The following is a 17347-nucleotide window of genomic DNA, read 5'->3' on the forward strand; positions in this document are numbered from 1 at the left end:
TGCAGGCTGGAGCCGCACCGTGGCCAGGTAGCCTATGGCACTGCCCACACGCGGCACTGAGGTGATGGAGTACAGGTGTGAGGACTTGCAACTGGTGGGCGTGTGCGCGTGCACACTGTACACACGGAGCTCGTGAGAAGGGGGAGGCGAGGGCTTGGGAATGGGGGTACCTGGCCTCTCTCCCAGGGAGAAACACTCAGCTCTTCAGACAGGATCTCCAACCCAGGAACAAGGGGATAGAATGAGTTTGATTAGAGTGGGCACCGAGGGGGCCAGGAGCAGTGGCCCACGACTGTTATCCCAGCCACTAGGGAGGCTGTAGCAGGAGGATCGCAAGTTGGAGGCCAGCCTCAACAATTTAGCAAGATACTGTCTCAAAATAATAAAATAAAGAGGGCTGTGGATGTGGCTCTGTGGTAAAGTGCCCCTGGTTCAATCCTCCCACAAAAAAGAATGTGCATTGGGGGGGAGAGAGAGTTGACTTGGGGGGGATACCAGGGGTTGAACTCGGGGGCACTCGACCACTGAGCCCCATCCCCAGCCCTATTTTGTATTTTATTTAGAGACAGGGTTTCCCTAGTTGCTTAGTGCCTTGCTGTTGCTGAGGCTGGCTCTGAACTCACCATCCTCCTGCCTCAGCCTCCTGAGCCACTGGGGTGACAGGCGTGCACCACCTTATCTTTTTAAGAGCAGATGAGTCCACGTAGGACCAGTGAACAGGGCCAGGACCCTTGGGGTGCCATGGGCTTGATCTTTTCCCCTGTCTCCTGGGACCCTTAGCCTTAGTTGGCACACAGGTGACCTGGAATCCACTCACTGCCATACTTCATCCAGCTGACTGATGGTCACAAGCTCTGCTGGCCACATGCTAATGCAGAAATGGGCTAGTGGGTGGCCAGGGAGGGACTCTCCCTTCAGTCCCTGGTTAGGACACACTGTCCCCTTTATAATGAGCTGCCTGAGAAGCGGACCATTAAAGTCACGAGCCCGGGACCCTGTCCAGCTTGGGAAGGGCCACGGGATCAAGGATGTGGATTTGCTAATTTATTTACCAAACCATGGGGAGATGGGGGTGGGTTCCCTGGAGCCCCTGCCCCCTGGAGCTCCCAGCCTAGACGGGGGACAGACGAGTACACGGGGCAACCTGTGAGCTAGGGTTGCAACGTATCACCGCGGGACCTGGATAGCAGAGAGGTCCTGCCACCCAGAGGTCCGGAGAGGCCGCTCAGGGGTGATAGCCAAGGAGCCCTGGGGCCGCTGTGGGAATTCCGCTCAGCTCAGGGACCATCTGCTGGCTGTGCACAAGAGCTGGGGGTTGGGGTCCAGGCAACTGCAGCCCTGCCCACAGGGCGCCCCCATCTCACTGGGGAAGCCGAGGCACCAACAGGTTAGCTATAGAGCAGCAGCATGTCCACCCAGGAAGCACTCACTCCTGCCGAGCACTGTCCCAACGCACTTCGCAGTTCCTAACTCTTCAATGGTACACTATTCCCATGAGGCAGGGGTGCCAGGAACCACATTCTACAGATGGGCAATCTGGGGTGTAGACACACGGAGCATGATGGGTGCTGTACAGTGGAGATCTGAAGGCAGAAGGGGTGGGGGGCTCCACATGGGGGACTGGGGACAGATTACAAAGGTAAGACCCTGAGTGGGGTTTTGAAGGATGAATAGGAGTTTCCTTGGTACTCCCAGTAGAGTATGCGGAAGAAACATCAGAGCCTGAACTAGGGAGCAGAGAGAGAGAGGGAAGGTCCAGGCTTGCTCCTTTTTAAACTCACAGAACTACTGAGGGTCCCATGAGAACTACCTTAATCCCTTCCATGGGCACACCCCCAATGACCCAAGACCTCTCACCAGGCCCCACACCTTAAGCCTCCACCACCTCCCAATAGCACCACCCTGGAAAACCAGGCCTTTGACACATGGACCCTTGGGAGACACTCAAACCATATCCAAACCCAGAACACCTTGGAAGGTACTGCCATCTGGGTTCGTCAGCTTGCCGTCACTATGACAAAATACCTGAGACAATTAGCTTATAAAGAGAAAAGGTTTATTTGGGCTCCCAGTTTTGGAGTTTCCAGACCATGACTAATGGGCCTCGTTGCTTTGGGCCTGTGGGGAGCAACACACTATGTGGAGCACATGAAGAAGCAAAGCCACTCACCTCTTGGTCAGGAAAGGAGAGGAAGAGGAAGGGGCTGGGCCTCACGGTTCTCTTCAGGGCATGTTCCCAGTGACCTAAGGACTTCTGGCTGGGCTCTACCCCTGCAAGGTTCTACCACCTCCGAGCAGCACCACTCTGGGGACCAAACCTTCAACACTCTGGAGGACACTTGGGATCCAATTCATAGCACCGTCTCCACTGCCACGTTCTGTTCATTGGGAATCACCAAGGGAGCCCCAGCTCCAGGGGAGGAGGACTAAGCTCCATCTTTAAAAGAAAGGAGTGGCTCAGAATTTGTGGATACAGTTCCGAACCTCCACCCTCCTGACCCAGGACACTCCCTGGCACGTTTCTTTCCAGAGCGGCTGGACCCTCTCCTGGGTGGGTCTCCCTGACCCACCGGGGCCTCCATCCTTCGGGCCTCTGAGGGGTGAGGTCCCTCTTGCTTTGGATTTGGCAACACTGCTGGGCCCTGTCTTGGAAAAGGCTGCTTCTATCAGTGGGTGCCATCATAAAAAAGAGGACCCAGGACACCTGAGAACCAGGCCCTGAGAGACAGGGAGCTGAGGCAGGCAGAGGAGGGAGGCTGGCGCAGCCCCAGGATTGTGCTGGGTGTCAGATCCCAAGATGCTCAGCTCACCTAAGATGCTCTTGCCCCTCCTGCCCAGGTGAGCAGATGGCTGTGGCAATGCCACATTCTACCCCAAGTTGCTGGGGCATGTGGGGGCCACCAGCCTGGGTGGGCATGTCTCTCCATCCAGGACCACACCATCCATATGTGAGCACATGGTCCCTGCAGGCTCCTCGGGTGCCCAGTACTTTGCAGGCTGCTCTGGAGGCCACCATATCTCAGAGGCCAGTGTGGATGAAGGGGCTGAGCAGGGCCTGTCTTCCTCCCCTCCCCAGCCCCCCAGGCCTGGGACCCGAGCCAGCAGGGACCTTCATTTGTTCCTAGACTGTGGAGCCCCTGAGCATCCTTTTTAGGAAAGGATTTCATGCTTATGAAAAAAAATTAAAAATCGAAACATGCCTGGATTGTTCTGTTTTAGGGGAAGGAATTTCTCCCTTGGCTGGGTCTGGAGCTAGTTTTGCCATCTTCCAAAGGAAAGGAGAGTCTCTGCTCCTCCCCTGGCCCCAGCTCCTCTAGAGACACAGCCACATCATTCCTGAGTGACATTTCCTGGAATAAAGAGGCGGGGCTCTGGGGAACTGAATGTCCCCAGACAGGGAGGACCAGGGGAGGGCACCAGGGTCTGGGCGCATGTGTGATTGTACCCTGTGGTGGAGGCTATGCAGGGGTGACTGTGGGCGTGGCGGAGAGGGCAGGTGGGTGGTCCCCGGGGTGCTCCAGTTCCCTTCCTGGTTTTCTCTGACCTCAGGGCCTCTTTTCTTTCTTCCTGGCTCTGGAACTCCCCAGCCTCCCTGACTCCTCTTAGGAGTCTCCTGGAGTCTCCCTCTCCAGGATCCCCAGGGGTCTCCTGATGGCCTTGGGATGCCTCTGTGTCCTGAAGGCCCTTGTCCACCGGGTATCCGCGCTGGCGGGGTCTGTTGTCGCGGGGCCTGCAGTCGCGGGGTCTCCCTGTGGCAGCCTCCCCCACCTGACAGCGGCCTCCCCTAGGGGTTACCTGTACGCCGGGCTGGAGTTCGGCGCCGAGTGCTACTGCGGCCACAAGATCCAGGCGGCCAACGTGAGCGAGGCGGAGTGCGACATGGAGTGCAAGGGCGAGCGGGGCAGCGTGTGCGGTGGCGCCAACCGCCTCTCGGTCTACCGGCTGCAGCTGGCGCAGGAGTCGGCCCGCAGGTGTACGTGAGTCGGCCCCGCCCCGTCTGAGGCTCCTCCCTTGGCCACACCCCTGGGCCCGCCCTGCCTGCAGAGCTCTGCAGGTCCCATGCCCTCTGTCTGCCCCGGGCCTCCCATGGCTCCCCATTACCCAGAGGCTACTGCTGTGCCGCCCAGCCCGCCTCCCGCACCTTTGCAGAGCGAGCCAGTTCCTGCTTTCGGGACATTGTCCCTCGTGGCCCCCTTCCTGAGGGACAGGGCTGTTTAATGAGAGTTAGTAATGATCTGTCAAACATCTGCCAGGTCTCTGCTAAGCCTCTGGCAGTCCTGGTTTTACTTACCTTCCCTACAGGCTTTTCGGGTCACTGCCATTGTTAATTATCCCCATCGACAGCGAGGGAACAGAAAAAATTACAGTGAACTTGCCAAAGGTCACACTGTCTAGTGCCAGATGACCTTCAGACCTATTAAAAGATCTGCTGGGCTTGACGAGGAGTGGGGGGCTGGGATTACCCTCTCGGGCAGTTGAACCAGAGACAGGACAGAGCTCCACAGTGAAACCCTCTAGCCCTGTGGCCTGCGCTTCCCCATTTGGAACATGTCTGAGAGGCCCCGGAGACCTTGTTCAGCTTCTGTGTCAGCAAGCCAGGGACATTCTGCATTTCTAAGGAGCCCTATGTGATGCCAGGCTGCTGGCCCATGGACCAACTTTGAATAATGAGGCTTGATCTCAGCAAATCTCTCCTAGAATGCAGACAGAGAGTTACACTTCTGTTTGCATAAAAAGTCCTCCTCTATGTGAATTTCATATTTTATAAACTCATTGTTTGCTGGGGATCGGTGGGGCACGCCTGTCATCCCAGCAGCTCGGGAGGCTGAGGCAGGAGGATCTCGAGTTCAAAGCCAGCCTCAGCAACTTAGTGAGACCCTGAGCAACTCAGACCCTGTCTCTAAATAAAGTACAAAATAGGGCTGGGGATGTGGCTCAGTGGCACCTTGGTGGCTCGGTAACACCTCCTTGATGTCTCATTTTATACTTGGAGAAACTCAAGACACAGCCGAAGTGGCTGAGCTGAACAGCCCTGTGGGGAGGGGCTCCAAAGAGAAGAGGGCTTTGTCTAGGGGCCTCAAAAAATGCATAAGGTCATGCCCGGTGGATAGGGAGAAGAGATCCAGGCCAAGGAAGTGGTGTGTGCAGAAACCCAGAGGTCATTTCATTTCTGGAAATAATGGGCAGGTGTGATTTTTTTTTCCCAAAGCCATGTCTCCTCATAGTGACTGATCATGGGCCGGAACCCAGTCTCCCAGTTTGGGTGCTCACTCAATACAGTGCTGTGGACAACCTGACCCTTGAATTGGATTCAGGATCCCATCTCCTCTTTGTTGGGGGTCACTCTTTAGCCCCAGTTGAACTCCTTCTGCTCCCAACCCCTGAGCCTTCCTTGTGCTTTGCTCCCCGACTCTAGGCAACATGAAACCACCGATGTTTTTTTTCTCTGACTTTCCATGCCCGGGATCTGTTTTATACATAAATAAATCAGAAAGAGATTGCCCTCCAAGTCACTGTCACACAACTCTAGCTTGTATCTCATCAGAAGGAGAAGTGAGCCGGTGCTTCAGGAAACAGGTAGCGCAGGGGACAGCTCCTGTGTGTAGAGTCACTCCTAAGTATTAATGCTGTTTCCTAATGGTTTTCCCTGAAGATCCAAAAGTGGCTTCTTATGTCCCCAGCACTTTGATGACTGGGTGTCTGCCTGGGGTAGGGAGCCCAGCATCATGTTTTTGAGGCCACAGGGTGCTTTAGTTAGCTAAAGCACCAAAGGCTGGCAGAGCAAATATCTGCAGGCACCTGCTGCTCTCCCTTCCCACAGACTCCTGGACACTGGGGCTCTTTGCCTGGTTACCAAAGAAACAGGAAATGGATTTCCTTCTTGATTGGAGTTTTTTTTTTTTTTTTCTTAATACCAGGAATTGAACCCAAAGGTGACTTAAGCACTGAGCCACATCCCCATCCCTATTTTGTATTTAATTTAGACACAGGGTTTCACTGAGTTGCTTAGCGCCTTGCCAAGTTGCGGAGGCTGGTTTTGAACTCCCGATCCTCCTGCCTCAGCCTCACGAGCCCCTGGGATGACAGAGGTGCGCCACCTGCGCCAGGCTGGACTCCATTTTTCACAGTCGTCTGCTAACTGTGTCTGCCAGAGTGGCTCTCCTCCCGGAGAGGGACACCTGATGGATTCGTGAACATTATGATTTCATAGCATGTTGCAAGAATAGTCACTGGCCTCAAAGAGTCTTGCAGATTTGGGTCGCGATGGAAGAACGCTGCGCAGCAAGCTGTCCGGCCCGCGGGCGGCTGTCCATGGTGCTGACTGCCCTTCCGTGGGGCTGTAACCGGAGCCCCGCAATCCTGCGTCTCCAGGCCTCAGCCTTCTTTCTTCTTACCCTTTCAGCTATCTCGATGGAGGCCTTATGAAGCTGGCACCCTCGCTGGGAAAATACAGATCTCTGCTTCATGCTCACGGCTTCCATGATGGATTTTGTGCAGGGTGGTTAGTGTTGGCCACCTGTGGGTTTTGAAGGTCACGAGAATTGAGTGCAGGCTTGGCCTTCATGCTCACAGCTCCTCCAGTCAACAACTCTGATGAGGGGGGCTCAGGCGACCCAGGAAATCTCATCTCCAGTCCTCAACCCCCCTCCTCAATATTTGTCTGCGACTCCTGAATTTCATAACTCAAACAAGACTTCACGGATTCCCTGTGCAGAGCCAAAGGGAGAAGAGAAAATATTCCTCCTTCTGTATCACAGTGGGGGAGACTTGGGAGTTTTGTTTGTTTTGTTTTGGGGATACCAGGGTTTGAACTCAGGGGCACTCGACCCCTGAGCCCCATCCCCAGCCCTAGTTTGTATTTTATTTAGAGACAGGGTCTCACTGAGTTGCTTAGGGCCTTGCTTTTGCTGAGGCTGGCTTTGAACTCGTGATCCTCCTGCCTCAGCCTCCCTAGCCGCTGGGATGACAGGCGTGGGCCACCGTGCCCGGCTTGAGACTTGATTTCTTTCTTCTCTCCTAACACAAATTCAGGAAGGCATTATGGCTTTGGGAGCAGGGCCTGCAGACCTTGTTTTTATGCAAGACTTGCTGTCCTGACTCTGGCCAAGCCACTGAGCCACGGTGAGCCTCAGTTGCTTCATCTGTAAAATGAGGTCATTTCCTCACCTTTCACAACGGCTCTGACGTCCAAGTGGGATAAAGTCTAGAAAGCACCAAGTGCAAGGCCTGTTGCAGATGCTGCCCCTTCTTCCTCATGAAGATCCCCATTCTACTCTGAGAATCACCCAATTCTGGCTCTTCCAATTTCCAACAGCCTGCGGGTGCCTCTGGGATGTCTAAAAATAGCCAGATCGCATCCTCCTCAGACCGTCAGCCTCTTTGTGTGATTCAGTCTCTTGCTGATGCTAGGTAGCGAGGTGGCCGGGAGCGGCTTCCAGCTCTCGGCGGTTCCTCGTCAACAGCATTTTAATGCACTCGAACTTGGCCTAATTACTCAGGGGGAGTGGCCTCTTTCAAACCCAGGAGGACTCCCCACGCCTGCCTCTGAGCGGATGCCTGCTGACATTTCTCTCATTTTGGGGAAGCCCCAGAACAAAGAGATGAGAGGACTTCAGAGGGACTGGCCACTGGTTCTGGGCTGTTCTTCGTCTGCCCCTCGCCTCTTGCTAGTAAAAAGCCTGGGCAGCTGAGGTCACACCCTGTCCCCGCTGGCCCGCCAGGGAGCTGGTAGTGTCAGAATGTGGGGCACGGGCTTCTGCAAGCCTCGCTCTCCTGCTGTGGGCACGGGGTCTTTGGAGCCCCAGCATGTTAGGGTTGGGCAGCCCCTGCAGGCGGGAAATGAGGATGTGGTGTCACATCCCAATTCTGCCCCCTACTGGGTGACCTGGTAGAGTGATCAGATCTTGCTAGGTCTCCAGGGCTCTGCCTGAACCACAGGATCATAGTATCGTCAACCTCAGAGGTTGTTGCAGAGATTAACTGAGATATAGAGGAGCACGCTCAGCACCAAGGAACAGCTGTTAGGGTTTTCATTATTGTTCAGCTTCAGTGAGGGCTGGTCATTGGGAAGATGCCACTCAGGGCCACTGGTATTGCCCAGGGCTTATGGAGGGCACAACCCCAGGAGGACTAGGCTCTGAACTTTGTGAAGGATTTTCCTTATGAATTGCAAATGCTCAGGATCCAAGATGGTCTCAGTTGGGTTTCCCCAGATGCAAGGACGCAAGCCTTAGGTGACCCTGGGAGATGATGTCAGTGTGCACCTATAGGGGGACGGGGCAGGGGCCAGGAGAAGAAGGAAGGCCACCACTGAGGACAGCTGAAGCCTAATCCCCCTACGGAGCCCTGGGAGGCAGGTGTCCCACCCGAGGGGACAGCCAGCTGCCATCTCTATTCCTCAGCTCCCAACCATGAGCTGAGGGTGAATCCTGGCAGATCCAACCTGTCCCTCACTGGCCCTAAGGCAGAGAGTCATGGTCACCGCCGGCCCATTCTGGAATGGAGCATGCATATGAACAGGGGCTCTGACAGTGTCCCCTCCAGCCACCTTCACACACCATGGACAAGGCATGGGGAAGGGAACAGGAAGGAACACAGCACTCGCTGAGTCTCGGACAGTCATTAGTGCCCTTGCACTTCCACCCCAGCTGGCCAGGGTACCTCCGCATGATGAGCCCCATTCACAGATGAGGAAAACGGAGGCTCCTTGAGGTGAAGACACCTGCCCAAGGCACATAGCTCAGCGTGTGCATGACCTAAGCAGATGCCCATCCTGCTGGATCCAGAGCTCTCTGCAGGGAAGAAGGCATCTCCTCGCTGCTGCAAGGTCCAAATGTCTTCAGGCCACAGGAGAATGTCCAAAAGGCCGAGGGATGCCCTGGCCACTTCTCTCTCAAAGAGAAGAGAGCGTCTCACCCCTGGAGGGGACAGCCAGGTGGCCCATATTCCAGATGGAGGGAAGTGGGAGATCAAATGCCGGGGCTGCCGATCCTGTTCTCCACGCCCAGATCATCAGGATGCTGTGGAGAACCACCCGTAGAGACAAAGAGCTGCCTGGGATTCCCTGGTTTCTGCCCCCACCTCCCAAGCAGACGGCGGGAAGATTCCCCATCCTGGATTCACTTCCCTAACTGTCCCCTGTCCCCCGCCCCAGCACACACCTTGACCAAAGAGACACACAGCAGTCGCTTCTGATGGTTTCTAGCCCTTTAAGGCCTCTGAAAACCTCACCTGCTTTGGTACTCAGGACATTCAGGGGGCCCTCCTCAAGGAGCTGGGTACTTGGGGCTCCTTAGCAGCTGCTTAAAGGTCAGAGGTGACCAATCTCTACAGAACTGGGCAGCTAAGTCAGTCTGTCCCTTCTCTTCTTTACTAAGCCAGGAGCACTCCCATGCTCCCATTCTACAGGTGAGAACACTGAGGCTCTGGAAGGCAGGGAACTTGCCCCCGATCAAAGGCGAGGGGCGTGCAGTTGCCAGTAGGAGCTTCGTGGAGGACAGCTTCTTGTTCTCCAGGTGACGATGAAGGGTTCGTGGCCTTCTGGTGTGGCACCAGCTGGAAGACCTTCCAGGGCCCTGCGTTGGGGGTGGGCCACTCAAGACCATCAGAGATGCGTGCTGACATGGTGCTGTCAGACTGAGCCCAGGAAAGGGAAGTGGGGAGGGCAGAGCACTTGGCCATGGGACCCCGGATGAAGAGCAGGGGACCCGGCCGATGCCCTGGTGCCTTCAGTTACCCAAGGTCATGTCTGCCAGAGTGACTCCCAGTGACGGTAAGGAGGACCCAGATCAGCAAGGGGACCCCAAAGACCACCCGAGAAGCATGCTACACAGACACCAGTGTTGTCCCTGGCTGCAGGCTGAATCAGGCATAATTGTCCCCCAGCTCTTGGCTTCCCGGGGAGAGGCCCTGCTGGGCTGGTCCCCACCCCTGCTGTTCCTGTCTGTCAGGTGCCTTGTCCCTGCTCTGGGGAAGTAGACATCTTGTCCCAACCAGGCGCCAGCTGCTCGGGGGATCGTTGGGAAATGCCAAGCCCTGGTGGCACTGAACTGGCGGGATGTGGGAGGTCAGCTGAGGCTCAGCCTCACCCTGTGCCAGGAGGCCGGCAGCCCTGGTCAGCTAACTGTTGCCAGGCAACCCGGAGAGGAGGGGTCCTGTGTCCACGTGCACAACCCCCATGGTGAGACTGGCCTCACAGTGGAGTGATGACAACCACCCAGTGTCCACACAGTGTCCGCCAAGAGCAGGAGGCACCGTTGGACACCCATTGCCAGGAGACCCGCCAGGCCGGTGGGCACGGCCACCCACAGCCCCAGATGACCAGAAGATCACGGGGGCCCAGTGTCCAGCACCCACGTGCCCAGTGGGAGGCTCCGTGTCCCGCTGCCACACTCACACGGGGACACAGGCTGGCGCTCAGACTCTATGCACAGCCAGACGCACCAGCAGCCTCACGTCCGGACCCCCGATCGCCCCCTCGGAGCCGTCGGGCGGCCGTCCTGCCCCCAGCTCCCCGCGGCCTGCGCAGATGGACGCAGCCACCCACGTGCCCACCGGCACGTCCCCTGCCCAGGCTGCGCTGTCCTGATCCAAGGGCCGAGGGCCCCTTGGGGAGCTGTGGGAGAGGACACAGGGAAGGACCCGCCTTGGAGGATGAGTTGGGGGCAAGACCCCTTCCTCACGGGCTGGGGACAAGATAGGGGTCTCTGCGGAGCCTGGCTTCAGAGACCCCTGAGCACTGAGGGCTGCAAAGGCAGCATCTCACCGCCCTCTGTCCCCAGCTGGCCTCCCGCCCACTGAGTTTCCTGGGGCGGTGAGGGTCATCACCCCGCTGGGGACGTCCTTCCTCAGTGCCCCGCGTGGCATATTCTATGAGCATCAGAAACGGGGCTCCCCCTGGGCAGCCACGGGGCATTGGAGTCAGGATCCTTGGGTGGGGACCCTACGACAGTCCAGCCTTCCAACTGCCAGTGTGGCCGGGGGACCCTGAGGCAGTCAGAGGCATCTCCAGGCTTTCCTGGACAGCCGGTGTGACAGTCCTTGAATGGTCGGACCCCTCATTGCCAATTGTGTGGGGGGAACTGGGACCTGGAGGGAGCACCCAGGGGTCGGGAGCATCTTGGCCATCACTGCCACCGCTGGCTGCTCCCTCACCTGGCTGGGGACAGAGTCGGGGAGCGTCCGCTAGAAGTGCATGCGCTGCCTGCAGCTCGCTCCAGAAATTAGCCATGGAACCAAAATCAGCTGTCCCTAGTGTGGTTTGGCACCAAGGTAAAGGACCTCTGGCTGCCAGGTGTCGGATGGTAAAAATAATCGCTCTGTGTCTTTGGTGGCTAAAATTTGAAAGCATCGTTGGTACACACCCCCGTCCTTCTGCTCAGGGAGGCATGGCGTATCCTATTTTCTGCACATAAATATAAATATATGTGTGTGCGTGCTCAAAAGTGTCAAGTTCTATACTGAGATACACCCCATCCCACACAGACCGAGGCTTCTGGATTTTTGCAGTTGGCTTTGCTCTTTCCAAGGGCTGACAGTTGTTTCTGAGATGAGCCTCAGGAAGGTTTTGCAAACAGTGGCTCCTTAGTTCCTTCCAAGTCCTGTTTCTGTCATCTGTGAAATGAGTTTCCATGAACTTTGCCCAGTTTTCAAGAGAGTGGCAACAGCTGATGGTTCAAAAGTGCTCAGCGGCCAGGCGCAGTGGTGCACGCCTGTGATCCCAGGGCTCTGGAGGCTGAGGCAGGAGGATCGCATGTTTGAGGCCAGCCTCAGCAACTTAGTGAGACCCTAAGCAACTTAGTGAGACCCTGTCTCTAAATAAAAAGTAAAAGTGGGGGTCTGGCTGGGGATGTGGCTTATTGGTTAAGTGACCCATTGGTATTTAAAAAAAAAAAAGTGCTCATCATAGCGAACCACCCCTAGTAGGGACTTGATAATGGGCACCTGTTCTTGTGCTCTGATTTAGATGCACACGATGTCACAGTGTCCTTTGTTTTATGTGATGTCTGCTTCTGGGAAGGTCATTCAACTCAAGATCTGAGAAATAACTGAGGCTAATTTTAAAACTGCATGATGCAAATTTGACAGGGGCCACTTCTTATTTATTATTTGTCTTTAGTCCTCGTAGGAAGAGTTAGAAAGGAGTCAAAGCCCAAAGATAGAAAGAAAATTTCCCTCTGACCCTAAGGGATCTGAGTTCTCTGATGTAGAGCCGACTGGCTGTGTGGACGTATGTGCCTGTTAGATCTGTTTTTAAGGAGTTGGTTCACATAATTGTGGGTGTTGGCAAGCCTGAAGTTGGTGGCCCAGGACAGACGCCTGGAAACAGGCAGGAGTGAGTGCTTTGTTCCGTCTTGACATCGAATTTCTTCCTGTCCAGGAAACCTCAGCTATAAGACTTAAGGCCTTCATCTGATTAGACAATGCCCACCCATATCGTCAAGAGCAATTTCCTTTACTTATAGTCAAATAATTGTAGGTGTTGATCACATCTACACAGTACCTTCATAGCAACATCTAGACGGTGGGACCAAACAGCTGGGCACCTGGGGCCTGCCAAATCAACCCAGAAAATTTACCCATCACACTTTCCAGAAACATCATGGTTATTATATGTCCCTCTGGAGATTTCTATTGATAGTTTTTTTTTCCTTACAAAATTGATATTTCGTGGTAGGTGAAACTTTATATTCTTAGTTTTTATTCAATGTTGAATCTCAAACACATCTTTACCTGGTTAAAATAAGCTTTAGCACCATTACTTTCTATGGCGGCATAGAATCCCACCGCTGGTGTGGCTACGTATTTTACTTGTCTAATCCCTCATTGTTGGACAGCTCTGTTGTTTCCAGTCTTTCACGTGATAGTTCAACAGAATGACCATCCTTACTGGTAAGGCTCTGTGCACGGCTGTAGGGTTGCCCTCACGGTTCCCAAGTGCCATGGGTGCCCACCCAGAGCCCCTTAGTACAGTGACACGTCCAGGGGATAAGCCGAGGACATCGTCTCTGAATGTTTGCTAGGAGGTGACTTCTCCACATTGGCTACTGTGTGGCTGGCACGTTGCCAAATGGCCACACAGGGTGTCCCCCAACACAGCACCCCTTGCAGCCTGAAGGTGCTCAGTCCTCAGTAGGGGATTCCCAAGGTCCCTGAAGCCCAGGAAGAGGGGAAGGACAGGGGCCCCTGGCAATCAGGAGGAAGGACAGGACTTTGGCTTCCTCTAAGCCTCGAATGCTCCACCATCTCCTGATGGGATCAGGAAAGTCCTCCATGGATTGTCACTTCCCCAAAAGGGGCTTGGCCACTGTGAAGGAGGAAATGACATACAGCAATGTGCTGCTGAAGGGAAGAAGATAAAGTGACTCAGGAGGAAATTCACCTCAGGGACCCAGATTGTTAGCAAAGATGCCAGCACCCAGAAGAAGTCCTTTCCATTACACGGTGCATTGACTGTGAACAGTCCTGTTTAAGAGCAAAAGCTGCAAAAGCTCTTTCTGTCTCTGTTTTGACTTGCTGTGTGATCTTAGGCAAGACTCTTGCCCTCTCTGGGCTTCAACTTCCAAGAGCTTCCTCTAGAAGGTGGTTCTCCCATCTAGGTGTGACTCCGTCTAGGTCTGACTATGCTCTCCCCTCCTGGTCTTCAGATGGGAGTGCAGTATTCCGAGGCTGCTTCCACCGGCCTGAGAACCTCTCCCTGGCCTTGCCCGTGACGGCCGCCATGCCCAACATGTCTGTGGACAAGTGCGTGGATCTCTGCACAGAGAAGGTGAGCACAGGGTCCCGCTCACTGCCCTCAGAGTGGGAGACCGCGGGGCAGAAGAGCTGCAGGAGCCAGAGGCCGGGGCCCGGCTGGGATGGACGACGAGGTGGTGGGCTGTGGTCAGTGACGTAGGAAAGGGTGGTGGTCATTTCCTGGGGACCCAAAGGGGCAGAGACACACAGGTGGGTCCCTCCCTCTGAGGGAGTGCTTAGGAGTGAGGTGACATTCGCACGGGGCTTAGAAGCATGAATCAGGGGTTGCCAAATGAGGACAAGGACAACCCCATTGGGGACGGTGAGTCTCTGTGGCTGCAGGTGGGCCGCAGAGGCAGAACTCTGGGCCCTGGACAACCGCGGCCACAGGTCCCTTCTCAGCCTAAGCTTCTCGATGCTGGCTGGGTCCCCTTCCTGCCCTGATCAGGGAGGAAGCTGCACCTCGCACATCCCAGGTCCCCCACTTCCCAGCACAGAGAGGGACATGTGACCAGCACTTGAGGTGGCTGACGAGCCCCAGCCCTCCCCCAGATGAGCTCATTAAGCAGAGTTCGGGGTGCAGCCTCCCCCAGGGCTCAGAGGTCACCCAGCTCCTGGCCTCCACTCCCCCCCCCCCCGTCATCCTGCCTGGCCTTGCTCTCCCTGGGCTCCTGGTCCAGGAACGTTGCTCCAAAGGGCCCAGAGGACGCGCCTCTGAGTGTCCTCCTCACGGCCCTCTCGGGCCACACAGTTCACTGCCCCCCTCTGTCCTACGGGTCGGAAGTTCTCATCCCCATTTCACAGATGAGAAAACTGAAGCCCTGGAGCAGGCGAAGGCCCCCCAAGCTCCTGGTGCGAGTGACCGGGGGCACGGGGTGCACCTGGGGCCACTCAGACCTGCAGGCTTGACTTCCAAGCTGCCCTGGCAGCTGCAGAGGGGCCTCCAGAGCCATTCAAAGGGAGCAGGACACTGGTGGCCACTGGGCACGGGCAGCCAGGGAGAGGCTCCGTCATTGCCTCCTGCTCCCTCCCCAGGCAGGACCCCTCCCCCCCCCCGTGGCCTCCCCTCCAGGTGGACCCGGCTCGTCCCTGAGCCCTGGGGGAGCCTACGGGGGGGGGAGACCCGGCAGAGGTCCCCCAGGACTGGAAGGCCATGCGGGCAGGTGGGGGGTGGACAGGAAGTCCCCTCTGCCTTGCCTTCTTCCTGTCCTCTTCAGGGGCCAGAGGACAGCACCCCAGGGGGAGAGGCGGGTGGGAGGCAGAGCTGCCTGTGCCAAGTGTGGAGGGTCTGAGATTTAGGGTGACCAAGGGGACCTGCCTGCATGTCACCATCTCTGTCTCCGCTCTCCAGCCAGGGACCACAGTCCCCATGTGACATCTGTTAGAAAGAAGCCACACCTGGTGATGCAGTTTGCTGGGGGTGACTTGGGGTTTGAAACCAGATTATTCCTGGATCAGCCACGAACCGGCACAACTCGGGGCTGTGGTTCTGGTCCAGAAGCAAATTGGACAAGGACAGTCCCAGGTCCATCCTGCTGCCACCTACCCGCTGCAGTAATCAGAGGTGGCACGGCCCACACAGGCTCTGAGCACGTGAGTGTCAGGCTCCTTTATGGCTTAGGAGCACCGACTCTGACAGCCGTCCCCAAAGCAGGGTCTGCGTGTCACCGTCAGACCCAGGGGCACGGACTGTGGCATGCAGAGTGACAGACAGAGACATTTCTTTCTGGGTTCTTTCAAGTCCTCTAGGAGAAAGCTTCATCTCAATGCTGACGGGTCTTTAATACGTCCCTCAACTAATCCCTCTTCTGCAGAAAAAAATGCAGCTGACCCCAGGTTGGAGTCTTGGCAGGCGACAGCACCTGAGTGGCATTTAATTACAGTCCTTCCTCAGTATCCCCAGGGCATGGGCTCCAAGAGGCCCCGCAGAAACCCATGTCCTCGAGACTGGAGTTCCTTAGGTGAAAAGGTGGAATATCTGCAGAATATCGCATGTCTCCCCACAAGCTTTACCTCATTCCCAGCCAGGCGCAGTGTGCACACCTGTAATCCTAGCAGCTAGGGAGGCTGAGGCAGGAGGATTGGAAGTTGGAGGCCAGCCTCAGCAACTTAATGAGGATCAAAGCAGGACCCTGTCTCAAGACAGAAAATAAAAAAGGGCTGGGGATGTGGCTCAGTGTTAAGCTCCCCTGGGTTCAATCCTTAGCACCAAAAACACCCCTTCATTTCTTCATGATTCACAATCCTGACACAAGGCCAAGGCTAGGTACTTAATTTTTAACTCCATCGTTCAGGGAATAACAACAAAGAAAAAAGAACACAGTGTGCCCCTTATCAACACAGGTGCAAATTCTCCCCACATATTTTCGATGCCCAGTTGGTTGGACCTGCGGATGGGACGAGGGGCGCGGAGGCCGGCTGGCCTCGTCGTTTTGCAGGATTTGCTGTTTGTGTTTCCAGCTTGGACACAGGGGACCTCTCCCAGGGCTCCCTGCAGGAGGGACAGCTCCCTTTAGAATTTAAGTTTCAAAACTTGAGTTGATGAAAGGAACCGAGTCACAATCCGAGGCCCCCAGGCGGGGCGAGGTGGCAGGGCGACCCCGGAGCTTGCTCTCCCCCGCTGTCCCCAGGAGTACCCGCTGGCGGCGCTGGCCGGCACCGCGTGCCACTGCGGCTTCCCCACCACGCGCTTCCCGCTGCACGAGCGGGAGGACGAGCGCCTGTGCGCGCAGAAGTGCAGCGCCGAGGAGCTGGAGAGCTGCGGCAGCCCCGGCTACTTCGTCGTCTACCAGACGCAGGTCCAAGGTGAGCCGCCCGCGAGACCCCAGGGTGGCCGGGCGCTCCTCCAACACGGCCTGCAGCAGGGGGCAGCCCGGGGGGGGGGGGCAGGGGACAGGGGCGGGGCAGGGACAGGGGCAGGGGACACAGTCAAGGGCGAGGCTGGTGAACTTGGGGGACCCGGGTTGGGCGATGGAGGCAGCCCAGGGGGAGGCCTAAGGACCCCACCGCGGCCCCTCGTGGCCAAGGACCTCTGGGGCCCTCCCTGGAGTGGAAGCAGCAGGACTGAGTAGAGGAAGCCCTGGGCCCGCCTCCATCACGGACCCAGCGTGTGGCCCTGGACGGGGCCTCCCCCACCCCCCGCCTCAGTTTCTCCATCTGTAAAATGAAGCCACAGGTTGCTCACCTCCCGCGTCCTGTGCGCTAGACCCCTGGACGCTTTAGGTTCTTCCTCCTCCAGCGCCTTCTCTCTCCCTCTTACCATTCCCACCTCCATCGCTTTTGCTCCAATAGTGGGGCTCACACTGTCTACCTGGGGCACCAGGTGTGGTGGTGAGGAGGGTGAAGATGCTGATGGCCATGAGAATGGTGGTGATGGTGGTGGTAGTGGTGGTGGAGGTGGTGGTGGTGGTGATGGTGATGGTGGTGATGGTGATGGTGATGGTGATGGTGTTGGTGATGGTGATGGTGATGGTGGTGATGATGGTGGTGGTGATGGTGATGATGGTGATGATGGTGATGGTGATGATGGTGATGGTGGTGCTGCTGATGATGGTGATGGTGATGATGGTGGTGATGATGACGGTGATGATGATGGTGATGATGGTGATGATGG

The 17347-nt window shown here is 56.3% G+C and overlaps 1 protein-coding gene across 1 annotated transcript in view; it reads left to right on the top strand.

The window, feature by feature from the left end:
- WSCD2 (WSC domain containing 2) overlaps positions 1 to 17347 on the top strand; it is an 87118-nt gene that overhangs the window by 53470 nt on the left and 16301 nt on the right. The window contains exons 4-6 of the mRNA XM_081283098.1: positions 3789 to 3973; positions 13647 to 13768; positions 16365 to 16539. Of these exons, the coding sequence (XP_081139224.1) occupies positions 3789 to 3973; positions 13647 to 13768; positions 16365 to 16539 (482 nt within the window). The remainder of the gene's footprint in view (positions 1 to 3788; positions 3974 to 13646; positions 13769 to 16364; positions 16540 to 17347) is intronic.

The sequence above is a fragment of the Spermophilus citellus genome (genome assembly GCF_964194105.1).
Source record: "Spermophilus citellus genome assembly, chromosome: 3".
In the NCBI taxonomy this organism is placed as follows: domain Eukaryota; kingdom Metazoa; phylum Chordata; class Mammalia; order Rodentia; family Sciuridae; genus Spermophilus; species Spermophilus citellus.